Raw genomic sequence first — 14,213 nt, forward strand, 5'->3', positions numbered from 1 at the left:
TGGCGACGCCGAGCGTGGACGCCCCACGGCAACACCACAGCAGCACCACGGCAACACCACAGTGGCACCACGGCGGCGCCATAGCACCTGGAGCGTCGGCGGCGGCAAGAACGCCGAGGCACTCCACGCCAGGAGATCAGAGGCGAAGGGGGCGAGGCGAGCAAGCGGCGGAGGATCTGAATCGCCGTCGAGTGGCGGTTCAGATGCGCCACATCTCGCCGGCGGCGATGGCCGGAGTCGGCCGGAACAATTCGGCGAAGGGGCGGCGACGCGTGCGTCGCCAGAGCTCTAGGGTTAGGGTTCGGACACGAGCGCGAGGTGAGGGAGTGAGCGACCGACCGCTCGGGTCAGTTGGACCCGAGCTGGTCTAGCCAAACCACTGGGCTCCACTGACAGGTGGGCCCAGGGGCAAATCAGTCTTTTCCAAATTTCATTAAAAACCAGAAACTTGGAAATTCAATAGAAAATTGATAAAAGCTCTAAAAAAATAAGTAAAAATATGAAAATTAATCAGCATAAAATTCTCTATCCAAATAAAATATCAAAGAGAATTTTGGAAGACAATGAAGAATAAGTCTTAATTTGATGAATTAAAATAATGATTTAAATCACACATATTATTTTCAATAATGAAAATAAGTCCATTAAAGCATTTGGACTTCAAAAACACCTTGACAACATTTCAAGGTTGTATTTTACTTTTAAACAAGTATCTCCAAATTATTCTTAGTATTAACCTCTTACATGAAATAATAACGACATCGGAAGGGGGGGAACAAACCCTAAAAATGGAATCATGCATAATTGCTTCTTTAACCATTGCCCTTATCGGACAATGATGCTATTTTTCAGAACAAGAGGACAAGGGTCAGTCCATACCTTCCAACTGCAGAACTTTGCAGTGTTCAGGCAAGTTCATCACTTGCTCATGTCATTTGAGTATTTTTATCAAATTACTTGCAAAGTATTATGGTTATCACTATTGCACAAAAATCAAAACCACTACTTTCATAACTATGAATATGACTATGTGGTGGGCAATGGAACCATGGATTGTGTTGATATGGTGGAGGTTCCATTGCACGGGTTTATATCCATCTAGGATTAAACAACAAATGTCGCCAGTGATTCTTGTGCCGTAATATCCGTGTTAACCATAAGATCCGGAGTGGGACGGAATAGTCAAAAGTGTTTCCACCTCTCGTTCATCAACGGATGCGCTTACCGTAGACGGTTGTATCTTGCGGAGCAATTGGTGGGTGGGGAGCCCCTTCTAATTCCCCACGGTATAGCTGTTGCTTACCGTAGACGGTTGCTGCTTGCGGAACAATTGGTGGGTGGGGATCCCCTTCTAATTCCCCACGGTAATGTGGTCTATGATGGGTTGCAGCTACCGGCGAAGGAGTTTGGTTCAATCCCAGACTGTCGTCGTGGTCGGGGTCCACCCTGAAATTATGGGAATAATGGGACCGGCGTGGACCCAGGGTCGGGGCATGCAACAAAGGGTGGGTGTTCGAGGTAGCGGAGGAACATGATTGGCTAGACCTTATACCGGGCCTCACACCAAAGGAAGTGTGGACGGGAAAGCTGCCCGGTTGGCACCAAGGTTAAGATCTCTTATGGGTAAAGCAACACACCTCTGCAGAGTGTAAGAACTGTGACCTGTCACTCCCTGTTCCGGGAATGAGGAACTGCGAACGCGGCCGGAAAGGAGCTCCATGAAGTTCTAGTAAACCGGTGAAGGCTGACGGACATAGCTCTTTGAAATAAAAGCAATCTCTTGAAGAAATGTTTATAAAAACTTGCATTGGTATTAGACTTTCTGGTCTAATATCGTAGCTAGTGCATTAAACACCTCTTATCTATAATGAACTTGTTGAGTACGCTCGTACTCATACCACTCTTAAATCCCATGCTTAGATTGTCTGAATCGTCTGGAGGAGGACTACGACAACAATGAAGGAGCCGAGATTATCGGCTATGATGAACCTGGCCTCTCAGGAGGAGTGGAAGGCGTAGACTATCTCATAGTCTACGGATCCGGGGAGGCTTCCGGAGGAGAACAAGCCTAGAGATATCTGATGAGTAGTAGTAGCCGAGCAGCACAAACTCTTACTATTTAGCTGCTCGATTAAATAAATGTTTAGCTTAATGAGACACTTATATTGTAAGTTAAGTTGGGTTCGCCTCGAACCCAGGAGTACTTCTCTTAGGACCCAAGAGGAGCTCCGAGATGACATGTGTATGTTAATTGTAATATTATGTGAATGAGTTATGGACCCTGCTATGTTCTGTTGTACTACTCTGAGGGATGTAATATTTGCGGAATGGTACTTCGTGAATGTTATATCAACGACTGGCATACTACAACATGCAGTGGTATGCAGGGTCACCACATTCCTCTCGCCACGTTCCAATGTCATCCTCCCGCAAGAATATCCTCGACGCGAATGGCTTCGGGCGCGGCAGCCTCACACTGGCGGAGGCGTGGGCGCTGTACCGCGCGCGGTAGCCTGTCCCGCCGAACATGCGTCTACCAAGCAGCGGCGGCTGGAGGATGGCCGTCAACAGGATCGGCGTCTCGCCGCCGCCGTTGTCGGGTACCGATCGTTGGCGGGACGCGATCAGATCCTAGTGTGCGTGCCTCAGCGCCGACGGGCGCGCCGATCCCACCTGGACCCCAACCGGCAACGATGACTGGTGAGCAGACTTCTTCTAGGTGCAGTACGACGCCGACATGAACATCACCGACGGCCTCGTCGGCTAGAGGAACATGTGGAACAAGGAGGGACGCGTCCTTTTCTGGGGCGTTCCCGGGCGCACCCTCTCGGCCGTTGTCGACGGCATCTACAACAATGCCCCAAGGTTAGAGATGCCACCTTCTCCGCTACGATCTCCTCCGGCTTCGGTGCGCTGGCAGCCAAGGAGGACGTACTCGTCATCCTCAAACTCTCCTTACTCGGGGTCGGCGCGGTCGGTGCCTTCCTCGCACCGCGCCACGCAGTACACCGTGCCAAAACGTCGGAGCCTGAGTACGCGACGCCACCCACGATTTTGAGGCGTGGCAGCAGCATCATCACCATCCACAAACCAGTGCGGTAGCAGCAGAGGCGCGTCGGCGGCGCCCTCCTCGTTTCAAAGCCTGAGGTGAAGGAGGAGGACGACGACGAGGAATCCGTGAAGGCCGCGCGGATGGTGGAGTACGAGCGGTGGAAGCGTCTCATCGCCAACAGCAACGACCCTAAGGACTGCCCAGGGTTGCACGCGGCCGTTCATGGCGTCCTTGAACGACAAGGACGCCTGGAGGGGCGACATCGACGCGGCGATCGCCATGTCCATCAGTGACGCTGGGATGCCACTCGTCGACCTCAACAACGACGGCGAAGCTAGGCCCAACGGCGCGGTGAAGGACGAGCCCATCAACCGCGGCAAGCATGACGTCATCGCCATCACAACTTTCACCAGTACTACGATCCCTCAAGTGCTGCAAGTACTACTATATTAGCGTTTAGGTTTAAATTTTATCAAATTTCATTCAAATACATGTAAGATATAGCAAGTTTGAATGAATTTGACTATTTTTTATTAAATTTAAAAATCTAAATTTCTGTTTGGGGACGCGACTGGGCAACGACGTCCCCAAAACGTGGCACGAAGATATAACGTCCTCCAAACGCTAAATCCAAGCGTTTAGGGGACGCGACCGAAGATGGTTTAGAGTAAGAACCATAGAAGGGCTAATGTTTTTGCTATATCACCTATAGCTACTTGAGCATCTCCAGGAGCTCATCCAAATTTGGTCCTCTATATCTCCATATAGATGATCATCTATAAAGATTCATTTTTAGATGTCCCCAGTTTTCCAGCAGATCATCTATAACCAGGACATCTATATTCTCTCTCCTATATTTTAATACTATCCTATAACTACTATTTAACAGATTTTTTCCAACGGCTCTATTTTTTGAACAGATATTTTTTGAACAGTTAGATTCCCAACGGCTATATTTTCAACGGCTATATTCCCAACAGCTATATTTTCGTATCTATATATACCACCATCTCCCACCTCTCACTACATTCCTGGTTGTAGCTTCTTTGCTCTCTATCCACTCTCTCACGATACAATGAGCACCTCTTGGGATATGATGATGAATTCATCGTCGTCTTCATCAGGCGACGATGAACTTATTATGGCAGCAATCGCTGAGGAGGAAGAGCAGGGAAATGCCCAACGCCGTGGCGGTTCCAAGATTGGACGTCAGATAATCGACAGAGGAAGAGATGCCGGATTTGTTCTTCTCTGGGATGATTACTTCAAAACAAATCCTCGCTACCCCGAGCACTTATTTCGGCGAAGGTTTGTCATTAGAACACTACTCTGTGTTTGTATATTTTCAGTACCGTGTCTCATTTACCTTTTTTATGCACAGGTTTAGGATGTCCCGTGATTTATTTAACCGCATAGTTAATGGTATACTTGAGCATGACTATGAGGGTTATTTTACGCAAACAAGAAATTCTGCTGGAGCTCTAGGGTTGCATCCTCCGCAAAAGGTTGGAAGCGTAAAGAAATTGGTGATGTCATGACAGCTTGTTCAATTGGCGTTGTCACTTGTTCTCCAATTGGGCTAAAATTCTGTGTGTCACCCTAATTCATGTCACCGGAACCAGTATTCAACAGGTCCAAAAAAGATCCAGAAGTAGGTGCCGGTGAGCTGTTCATATCTGAATTGTCCATCTACAATAAACATCACAATTTAGTGTCTACACAAAATCAATTCACAGAAGAAATGTATTCATAGCAAAGCAGTACAAAAATTTTCATGCGATGCAGTACCAAGGCAGTAGCAAAGCAAGAAAAATCAATTCACAGTAGACAAATCAACCCCTGCCCTCCGCCGCCCCCTGCTCCCTACAACCATGGCCCTGGGCGAAGCCAGCAGAAAATCCATTGGGGTCAGCCAGTGCGTTGCTTGTGTTAATTAGGCTCTAGAACAATGTTTTAACACTGATTTTGTGGCAATCCATCGGGTCAGCTGACCCCAAAAAAGGGCCTGGCTTCGCCCGTCCATGGCGCCGGCTCCCATGCCCCCGTCGCCCCATCTCGCCTGCCCTGCCCCGCCCCTACATCCAGCGCCGCCGCCCCCGATGCCCCATCTCGCCTGCGCCGCCCTCGTCGCCCCATCCCGCCTGCGCCGCTCCGGCCCCTACATCCAGCGCCGCCGCCCCCGTCGCCCCATCTCGCCAGCGCCGCCGCCGTCCCCATCTCGCCTGCGCCGCCCCGGCCCGGGCCCTGCTTCCAGCGCCGCCGCCGACCCCATCCTACCTACCGCGCGGATGCAAAAATAAAAAAGGTCCAGCGCGTACCTTCAGCGAGTCGCGGACAGGCGTCGGCGTCGTTCTCCTCGTCGCTGCAGCTTCCGATTCGCGCGGGAGCCGGGCCGAATCGCGCGGGCGGTGAGCGGAATCGCGCGAGCGAGGGAGCGATGATCCCGGCTTGGTCACCCAGAAGTGGAGGACGCACCCGAGAAATGGATGGTCATGTATCGACCCATGTTCATATACATGTGCTGCTGGAGACGTTTTTTTGGGGTCTGTCCTCTATATTTGCTATGTATAGGGGGCAGCGTTTTGGCACTCAGGTGCAGATACTCCTGATATCTGGACCGCATAAGATAGCATGTGGATCTGTGTCAGGCTTATTTTTGTTCAGATACGTGAATGCAGAAAGTGATGTATTGATGGCAGTGTATTGATTCATTGCGTACCTATGGGCTGAGTAATGGACGGCCGTTTGAAGATCAGGCATGTGTACCAGTGGTCCAGGAAAATGTTTTTCGCGGTACAGAATGCCAACACGGCACACTTCTGCGTATCCCTCTCGTGATTACATTTGGTGTATCGCATGCAGCATACACGCATCCCATATCGATTTTGCCGGCATGCACTCCTGTAATTGAATGCATTGCACCTGGATTGTCGTGGTGGACGCCTCGCCTGCACGTAGTACTTTCGACGGATTAACTTCAACACTTCAAGGATTAGCCACTCGATCCATCGTCGGGCCTCGAACGGGCATCGCTTCTATAGCAGCGAGCAGCGACCAGAGGGCAAGGCACGCCGCAACGGGCAACGCGCATCACTAGCCGCGGAGCTGCGTGGATCATCTCGATGGCGCCTCAGCATGGTATGAACGCGACCGCATGGGCGAAATCTACCCGGTCGGCCTGTTGAATGAGCTTTTTTGTTTTGCGAAAGGTCTCTTGAATAAGCTAGTAGCTGCTTAGGTGTTGTTACGTTTAGGGTTTACAGTTTTGATAGTTAGGGGTATATGTCGTTTTAGTGGGCTATTATCTCGTCAGGTTTTTGGTTTCGCTTTGATCGCGTCATGTGCAACCTAGCGTTGTTTTAGGATCGTCTTGGACTGCGCTCCAGATCGTGGGATGACGTGATCTAGTCTGGGGAATGGCGATCGCCAGGGCATGCTCTGTATTCACGTTAAATAAAAGAGAAAGACAGAAAAACAGTGAAGGTTAACGCTGCACAAAAACTATGTCATGTTTGTTCTTTCGGTCCATCTCTCTCAATCTCAATCAATCTCTGGGCGACAATTGGTATCAGAGCCGTGAGGCATGTCTAGCCCGCCGACGGCAAACAAGAAGAAGGGGACGCACGTGAAGAGTGGGACGTCGGGCACATCGAAGCTGGTGTCAACGTCGCCGCGTCGCACATCTGCGCCACCAGTCTGTCGTCGCGAGCATAGCCCTTCGAGGCACGACGGACAAGAAGAAGGGGACGCACATGGAGAGGGGGACGTCGGGCACATCCAAGCCGTTGTCAATGTCACCGCGTCGCACATCTGCGCCACTAGTTGGTCGTCGCGAGCAAAGCCCTTCGAGGCGCGGCGGAGGTGAAATGGTGCTCTGGGAGCGCGTGGTGCGAAAGAGCACCAGCTCCGCGAGCTACCCTAACCTCACGCGCTCGAACTATACGGAGTGCGCGATGGTGATGCGTGTACAACTACAGGTGCAACACTTCTGGGGCGTGATCTAGTACAGGGCGGATGACGACGGCCATGACCAAGCGGTGCTCGCGGCCCTACTTCGTCGTTCCACCGGAGCTGGTGCACACACTCGCTGGCCCTAATGCAGAAGGAGCGTCGGCCGTTTGCTTGACTCCGTCAAGATCCCAGGCGTCATAGACAGGTGGCACGGGATTTGTCCCAAATGCATGGACATGCTCATCTCTTAATATTTTCTGCAAATAAAAAACAAGTTGCACGCAAAAGAAAATCTCAAAACACAAAATCAAGAGTAGTTGCACAAGATTTCTTTCGCGAACATGATGACATGAACGAAAAATCTGCAAACAAAAAGACGTCGTTAGAGCATCTCCAGTCGCGTCCCCCAAACCGTCCCCCAAAGGGATTTGGGGCACGCGGGACAGAAAATGCGTTTCAGCCGCGTCCCCCAAAGCCCATTTTTGTCCGGCGCGGCCCGATACGGTGTCCGGCGCCCCGAGCCCGTCTCCATCCCACAGGGGACGCACCGGGGACGTCGGACACAACGAAAAGCGAGGCGGGGAGTGGCGGGCCCAACCCGTCAGCGGCACAGGAAGGCTAAAACCCCATCGCCTACCTTTGGTCAAGCCTGGTGGACGACGTACTTCCAGGCGAAGTACGACATCGAGATGCACAGCACCGACAACCTCGTCGGCGGCCCCAACAGCTGGAACAGGGAAGGCCGCGCCCTGTTCTGGGGCATTCCGGGGCGCACCGTCGAGAACGTCATCCTCGGCCTCCGCAACGGCGCTCCAAGGCTGGAGATGCCGTCGTCGCCGCCGCCGTCTCCTCAATGGCAGCCGAGGAGGACGACGTACTCGTCCTCCTCGCACTCTTCTTCCTCGGGACCGGCGCGATCGACGCCGTCCTCGTCGTACCGGTCGGCGCCCTACACCGTCCCCAAACGGGAGGTCAAGGAGGAGCCGGCGACGCCCGTCAACACGAGGCGTGGCGGCAGCGGCAGCGGGCGGCAGCAAGGGAGGCGCGGCGGCGCCCTCCTCATCCCGAAGCCGGAGGTGAAGGAGGAGCCGGAGGAAGCGTCGCAGGCGGCGCCGTCGGGCGGAGTACGAGCGGCAGCGGCGGCTCATCGCCGGCGGCCGACGACCCCGACGACTGCCCAGGGCTGCGGGCGGCGTTCATGGCGTCCATGGACGACAAGGACGCCTGGAGGGGCGACCTGGACGCGGCGATCGCCATGTCCATCCGCGACTCCGGCAAGCCGCTGGTGGACCTCACCGACGACGGCGAGGCAGGACCAAGCGGCTTGGTGAAGGACGAGCCCGTCGACGAGCCCGTCGACGAGCGCGTCAAGCAGGAGGTCGTCACCGACGAGATGTACAACTTCCAGCAGTACTACGACGCCTCCGGCCGCCGCAAGTGGTTCTAGATTAGGTTTAGTTTTAAAGTTAGTCAAATTTCGTTTGAATCTATGTAAGTTTGGACGAATCTAATCGAATCTAGTTAAGTTTAAAATTTGCGAAATTTTGTTTGGGGGACGCGACTGGGGAGCGACGTCCCCCAAACGCGGCACGAACGAAACACGTCCCCCAAACGCTCAATCCGGCGCGGTTTGGGGGACGCGGCTGGAGATGCTCTTAGCACCTGCGATTAGATCCATCGACCACGTCTGATGCTCAGAGCATCTCCAGTCGCGTCCCCCAAATGAGGTTTGGGGGACCGCGGACAAAAAATGGGGGAAAAAGTTGTCCAGTCGCGTCCCCCAAAGCTAATTAGCGCCCCAGAGTCTCTACCGGGGACGCCGGACACAAAAATAGCGTCCGGACGCATGCATGCAGCCCCTAGTCCCCACATGCTAGTCTCTTTCCCCACACTTTCTCTTACCTACTTTTCCCATATGGGGTGGTCCCTTCTATTAAAATGCATGCATCCGGACGCTGTTTGAGGGACGCGGCTGGGAAGGGCCTCTTTTTTGTACAGAGTTTTGGTCTCTTTTTGTCCGGCGCGGTCCCAAACGTGCCTCAAATCATTTGTGCCGGATGCTTTTTGAGGGACGCGACTGGAGATGCTCTCAAGCACACATAATCGTTGGTTGGCCTCAACGGATTGCTCGAGCATGTGGTTGTTTGAACGAGCAGATGGCCATGTGGGTTCGGGCGTGCGTGCGTGCGTTTCTGATCTGGTCGACACACAGGGCAAGCAGGTTCGGGCGGCGACGTTGGCATCGATTACCGAGCCGGACGTCGGCGTGCACAAGAACGGTACCACTAGCCGCAGTGGCGGACCACCATACCGGCACATTCGCCTGGCATGGTCTCAACCTTCGTCCTGCTGTGAAGAACGATGGCAGTTCGAAGTAGACAAAGACTGAAAGACATAAAAACCCTGAGCTCGAACTGCCTGAAGCGGACGAAATCGCTGGGTTTGTAGTTTTGACACTACTCCATGCTGGATCAGATGCCAAACAAATGGTGTACTAGTTCCGGCCCCAGACCTCGATTTTGATAGCGGCGACGCGAGATGGTTATGTTATGGTGGAAGAAACAGTAAAGAAGCATTCAATAGGCTGGCACGCAGGTTGGAGGTCTCGGTCCAGGATCGTCCATGAAAAATCTATTGACGTTTGTACCATCTAGGCAGCTAACGATGACCACATTTATTTGTGCCACAGACGTGGGCCACTGGTACTGTGCATAAAAGTGAGAAGGGTCAAAATACCTGGGAGGAATACAACCTCTATCGTCGATCTGGCTAACAGCCATTGGTTCTAATGTCTATATAGATGAGCTCCTGGAGATGCTCTTATAGTCATCACATATGGTACAAGTAGGAACTATATTATATGTAGATGGCTCATCTTGCAATCTCACAGAGTTCATATAAGCAAGCGCTGTAGCTAGCTATTATCGTATAGTCTGTGTTTCTTCTCTCTCATCCAATTCAGTAAAATTATATTATTTTAAGTTTTATAGCATGCTCATTGTAACTTACTGTACTTGCTCTAGAAAGAGTTGTTCTGTGACGTAGAAAGCCACGTGTAGGAGTATTGAATGCACGTTGCTCTGGGTGGAAAATACAGGCAGGTGGGCCTATAGGTCCACATCCAGAGATAGAAGCCCGGCCGCCCGTGTACGGGTTCTGAATATTTCAAGTGCACCTTCCTGGCGAAAACGAGACAGGATAAGATCAGGTCACACACCTTCTCCATCTCCCCCCACACACACACCGCTGTGCAGCCAGCCCCGGGCCCCAGTGTCCTCTTCCACAAGACCACCGCACCTTAGGCTGGTGCCAACGCGGGCGGCAGCCGGGGCGCTACCGCCCGGGGCGGGGCGGGAGAGGGGCTGGAGGCGGGCGGGACGGGAGGGAGGGGCGCCGGCGGGGCGCCGGCGGTGGCGCCCGCTCCCGCCGGTGGCGCCCGCGTTGGCGGCGGGAGGGAGGCGGGAGAGGGGCGGGAGGCGGGGCGGCGCGATGGCGACGCGGGCGGGAGAGGGGCGGGAGGCGGGGCGGGAGGTAGAAGAAGAGACCTGGTCGGTTTTTTTTCTTTTTTTCTTTTTTTCTTTCCTTCTTTTATTCTTTAAATGTCAGTTTTTATTTTATTTTCTTTCCTTCTTTTATTTTCTTTCCTTTTTTTACTCTTTCAGTTCAAAATACAAACACAAGTACACACTTGTCATATAGGCTATTTAGAAAAACAAGAAACATAATTTGTATTTTTATTAATTATTATGTAATCGGTAACATTTTTAGTTGAATAATTTCTTGCATTATTTTGAATGTCTAAACAAAATCGAGTGAAATAACTTAATGTGGAAAAGAAATGGTGATGTGGAGGAGAGAGAAGTGAGAGTGGGGACTATAGCCCATGCATTGGCACCGTGTGGTGAGAGTGGGGTGAGAGTGGGGTGAGAGTGGGCCAAAAGCTGACGTGGCGGGGCGGGAGCGGGGCGGTGCGTTGGCACCAGCCTTATCTTCTCCACTCTATGATTCTGAATTCTTTCCCCTATCTCGGTCGTACCTGAAACCCCTTATCTAATCACAGTTGCCGATGGAATACAGCGATTACCAGATAAGCAAAAGGAGGTAGAAGGATTAGCATAGGATGCCCCGTCCGGTTCACACACAAACGCCCCCTCCGGTCATCAGGCACCCCCCAAAGCCTAATCTGCCCCCTGAAAACCTTAAACAACATCATCATCATGATTCATTAGACCAGATCGATTACCAGATGGGAGATCGGGCTTTGCTTAATTTGACTGATGGCGCCGATGCCAAAACGTACGTACTCGCGCTATACTAATCAGCGGAGATTAAGGTTGCGATCTGCCTGTCTGCTGCTTAATTTGCACCTCCCCAGGAGCTTGTTAACTACAGTAACCAAGATCGGCTCTGCGCTGCTTCGTTAACCGGTTTACGTGGCAGCTCGCCGGCGGGGCTACTTCTCGATTTTCATTTTCTGTAGTTATTTCCTTCTCGTGAGATTTAAGTTAATTGCCCTCCATTAAGAAACATGGCTTGCTGGATGATCAGGCGTTTGCTGTCACTGTAGTCTTAGCTTTTGGGGAGAGGGGGAAAGGCTAAGCCACCTCTAAAAGGAGCGGCTTTTGCTGTGCTAAGCCTTTGGGTTAGCTGGCTAATGGTTGCGATCAGCTAGCTAAAGACGCCAAAAGCGAGCGGCTAACAACTGGATGATAATGCTTATCGGATGAGGCAACGCATAGGACTCGTCACCTTCTGTCTGTACGCTGCCACAGCAAGCCACTGCACCAACAAACACCACTCCACAGACAGAGCAGCAATCAAACCACCAGTCGGTCATCGCCTCAGCAAGATTATCCATTCTAATCAAGAAAATGACTGTTGACCACATGTAATTCAGAGCACTCGATGATACCATTGCCAGCAGGTGATTCAGATCAGGCAAAAGAACACAACAAATTAATGGAGGTTCTTATATAGAGAGAGATATTCTTGATTATACAGCACCAGCTCCGGCAACCTAAATCCGGTCTAAATTCCAGCTAGTTGTACCCGGCGTTCTGCAGGTCGGAGAGCGAATACGACCTAGGAGATCGGAACGAGCTCGTCTTGTTCGCAGTCGGGCTCCGCATCATGGCCATGGCGGCGCCCTTCTGGGACGCGCTCTGCATGAGGCTAAGCCCGCGCGGAGGGAACCGGGGAGACTCCCTCCTGCTGCTCTGGCCGCTGCCGTTACCACCATCGTCGTGCTCGTCACCGCCGTCGTTGGAGCGGTCCTCGTCCTCCTCGCCCTCGTCCCCCTCCACCACGGTGTGGTCGAGGGAGAGGAGAGGGGGCAGGTACGTGGTGACCAGCGAGCTGCAGGAGGCCCTCCGCCGCGACCACGCCGCCAGCACGCGGCGCCGCTTGTTGAACGGGTTCTCCGGCTTGGCGATCTCCTTCGCGGCCGCCTTGGCAGCCGCCTCCGCCAGGCTCGTGAAGGATTTCGACTTTCCGGCGTAGAAATTCGAGAGGCCCCGCCTGCGATTACAAGTTCAGAATCTTGTCAGTTCATGTTGCTTCATTCAGGATAACGCTCCTCCCTCTATGGGCAGGGCAGAGTAGTTGGCCTCGTTAATCACAAATCTGGATCCTTTTTAAGCTCGTTAGAAGCATGGGATTTCAGCTAATCACACGCAACAAACTAAATCCATGATCTTTACCAACAGTTTGACTAGTAGTAGCAGAAAGATGCTAGTAACTTTCTTTCTCCATAGATCGTCCTAATTTGGATGCAAATGTTCAGCAGAACAGACAGACTACTTTCTGTAGCCCCAGTTATGTGATCTACAAAAAGATGAATGATTCCAGCAGAAGAACTGAACACGACTGCTCAGTAACTATAGCGGATTTTCCTTTCCCACAAGAGAAAGAACATCTTTTATCCAAGACAGTTGCAGCAGCTACCAGCTGAGCAATATCCGTTTTGACCAAGAGAAGCTTGGAAGACATCATCACAATAAAATCAGCACAAATTAACAAGAACCTCAAACAAACAAAAAATAAATAAATAAAAAGAGGAGGTTGAAGAAGGCGGATAAGCTTACTTGTTGGGCAGCGCATCCTCGAGGGACTCGATCGTGCCGAGCCCCATGCCGAAGACCTCCTCCACCGGCGGCTTGACCTTGCTCTCCACCTCCTCGTCGTCCTCCTTCTCCGACGCGGAGTCCTGCCCGATCGAGGAGCTGTCGGACGAGGCGGCCCCGATCGAGGAGTTGTCCGAGAGCGCCTCCTCGAGCTCCCTCAGCTCAGCGCTCCCCACCTCCACCTGCCCCTCCTCCTCATCATCATCGACGTATAACCCGTTGACGCCGCCTCTGCCGCCCCGATTCGTCTCCGGCTCCTCCGAATCCGCCCGCTGCTTCCCCTTATCCGCGGCCCGGAACCCGTGACCCCGCGCCATCCCCGGCGCCACCGCCGTCGACATGGGCTCGCTCAAACACAAGTATGCACGTCTACCTAGCAAGCAAGATCCTGCAAGGAAATCTGATCCGGCGTGCGGATCGGCCGGCGGCGCGGGTGTTGGTTCGTCCGCCGAGGGATTGACCGCGCCGCAGCAAGGCAGTCCAGGCCACAAACAGACGAGGACAGAAATCTTGGAAGGGGAGATGGAGAGAGAGAAGGCAGGGCAGGGATGGGAAGGAAGGATGGATAGGATAGAGATGCCGAGCTCGGCAAGGCTAGGACCAGGCGGGCGTGTTGTATCGTTACAGGACCCGCCGAAACGGTCCATGCGCCCGGTCCACACGCCGCGGCAGGAGCTGGCCGGTCGGTCCCTGTGCGCCTGACGCATGGGGCCACCGTGTGGCGCGGCTCACCGTGGCGCGGGTCCAGGGAAGTTAGCGGCTGACGTGTGCATACAAAAGTCCTGGTCGTAACCTAGGATTATACTACCGGTACACATACCACTCCTAGGAGTACGTCCGTATTACTACTACGTATGGTGCTGAGTACGGCTCTGGTCACCGTATTTATACGGTCGGCCGTATACGTATGTACTTGTGTGATGTATCCGGCCTGGTCGACGGATGAGGCGTCGCACGTGTGGCGGGGGAAGCGTGTGTAGTGCCAAGTGGGGAGCAATGCAGTGCGCGCACACGCGTTTGATGGATGGATCGTTTTCTGCCGTTTACGACTCTTCTCGCTGAGCTTGAGCTGTCTGCAGCAGGTCCGT

The 14,213-nt window shown here is 52.8% G+C and overlaps 1 protein-coding gene across 1 annotated transcript; it reads right to left on the reverse strand.

The window, feature by feature from the left end:
- Nucleotides 1–11,931: 11,931 nt before the first annotated feature.
- LOC127316703 (uncharacterized) lies at nucleotides 11,932–13,719 on the reverse strand. The gene is made up of 2 exons (XM_051347156.2): nucleotides 13,087–13,719; nucleotides 11,932–12,520 (listed from the first exon to the last, which is right to left on the reverse strand). The coding sequence occupies exons 1-2, from the start codon at nucleotides 13,464–13,466 to the stop codon at nucleotides 12,043–12,045; spliced, it is 858 nt and encodes a 285-aa protein (XP_051203116.1). The 5' UTR covers nucleotides 13,467–13,719; the 3' UTR covers nucleotides 11,932–12,042.
- Between the last annotated feature and the right edge of the window lie 494 nt (nucleotides 13,720–14,213).

This window comes from Lolium perenne, chromosome 7 (assembly GCF_019359855.2).
Source record: "Lolium perenne isolate Kyuss_39 chromosome 7, Kyuss_2.0, whole genome shotgun sequence".
NCBI lineage: Eukaryota > Viridiplantae > Streptophyta > Magnoliopsida > Poales > Poaceae > Lolium > Lolium perenne.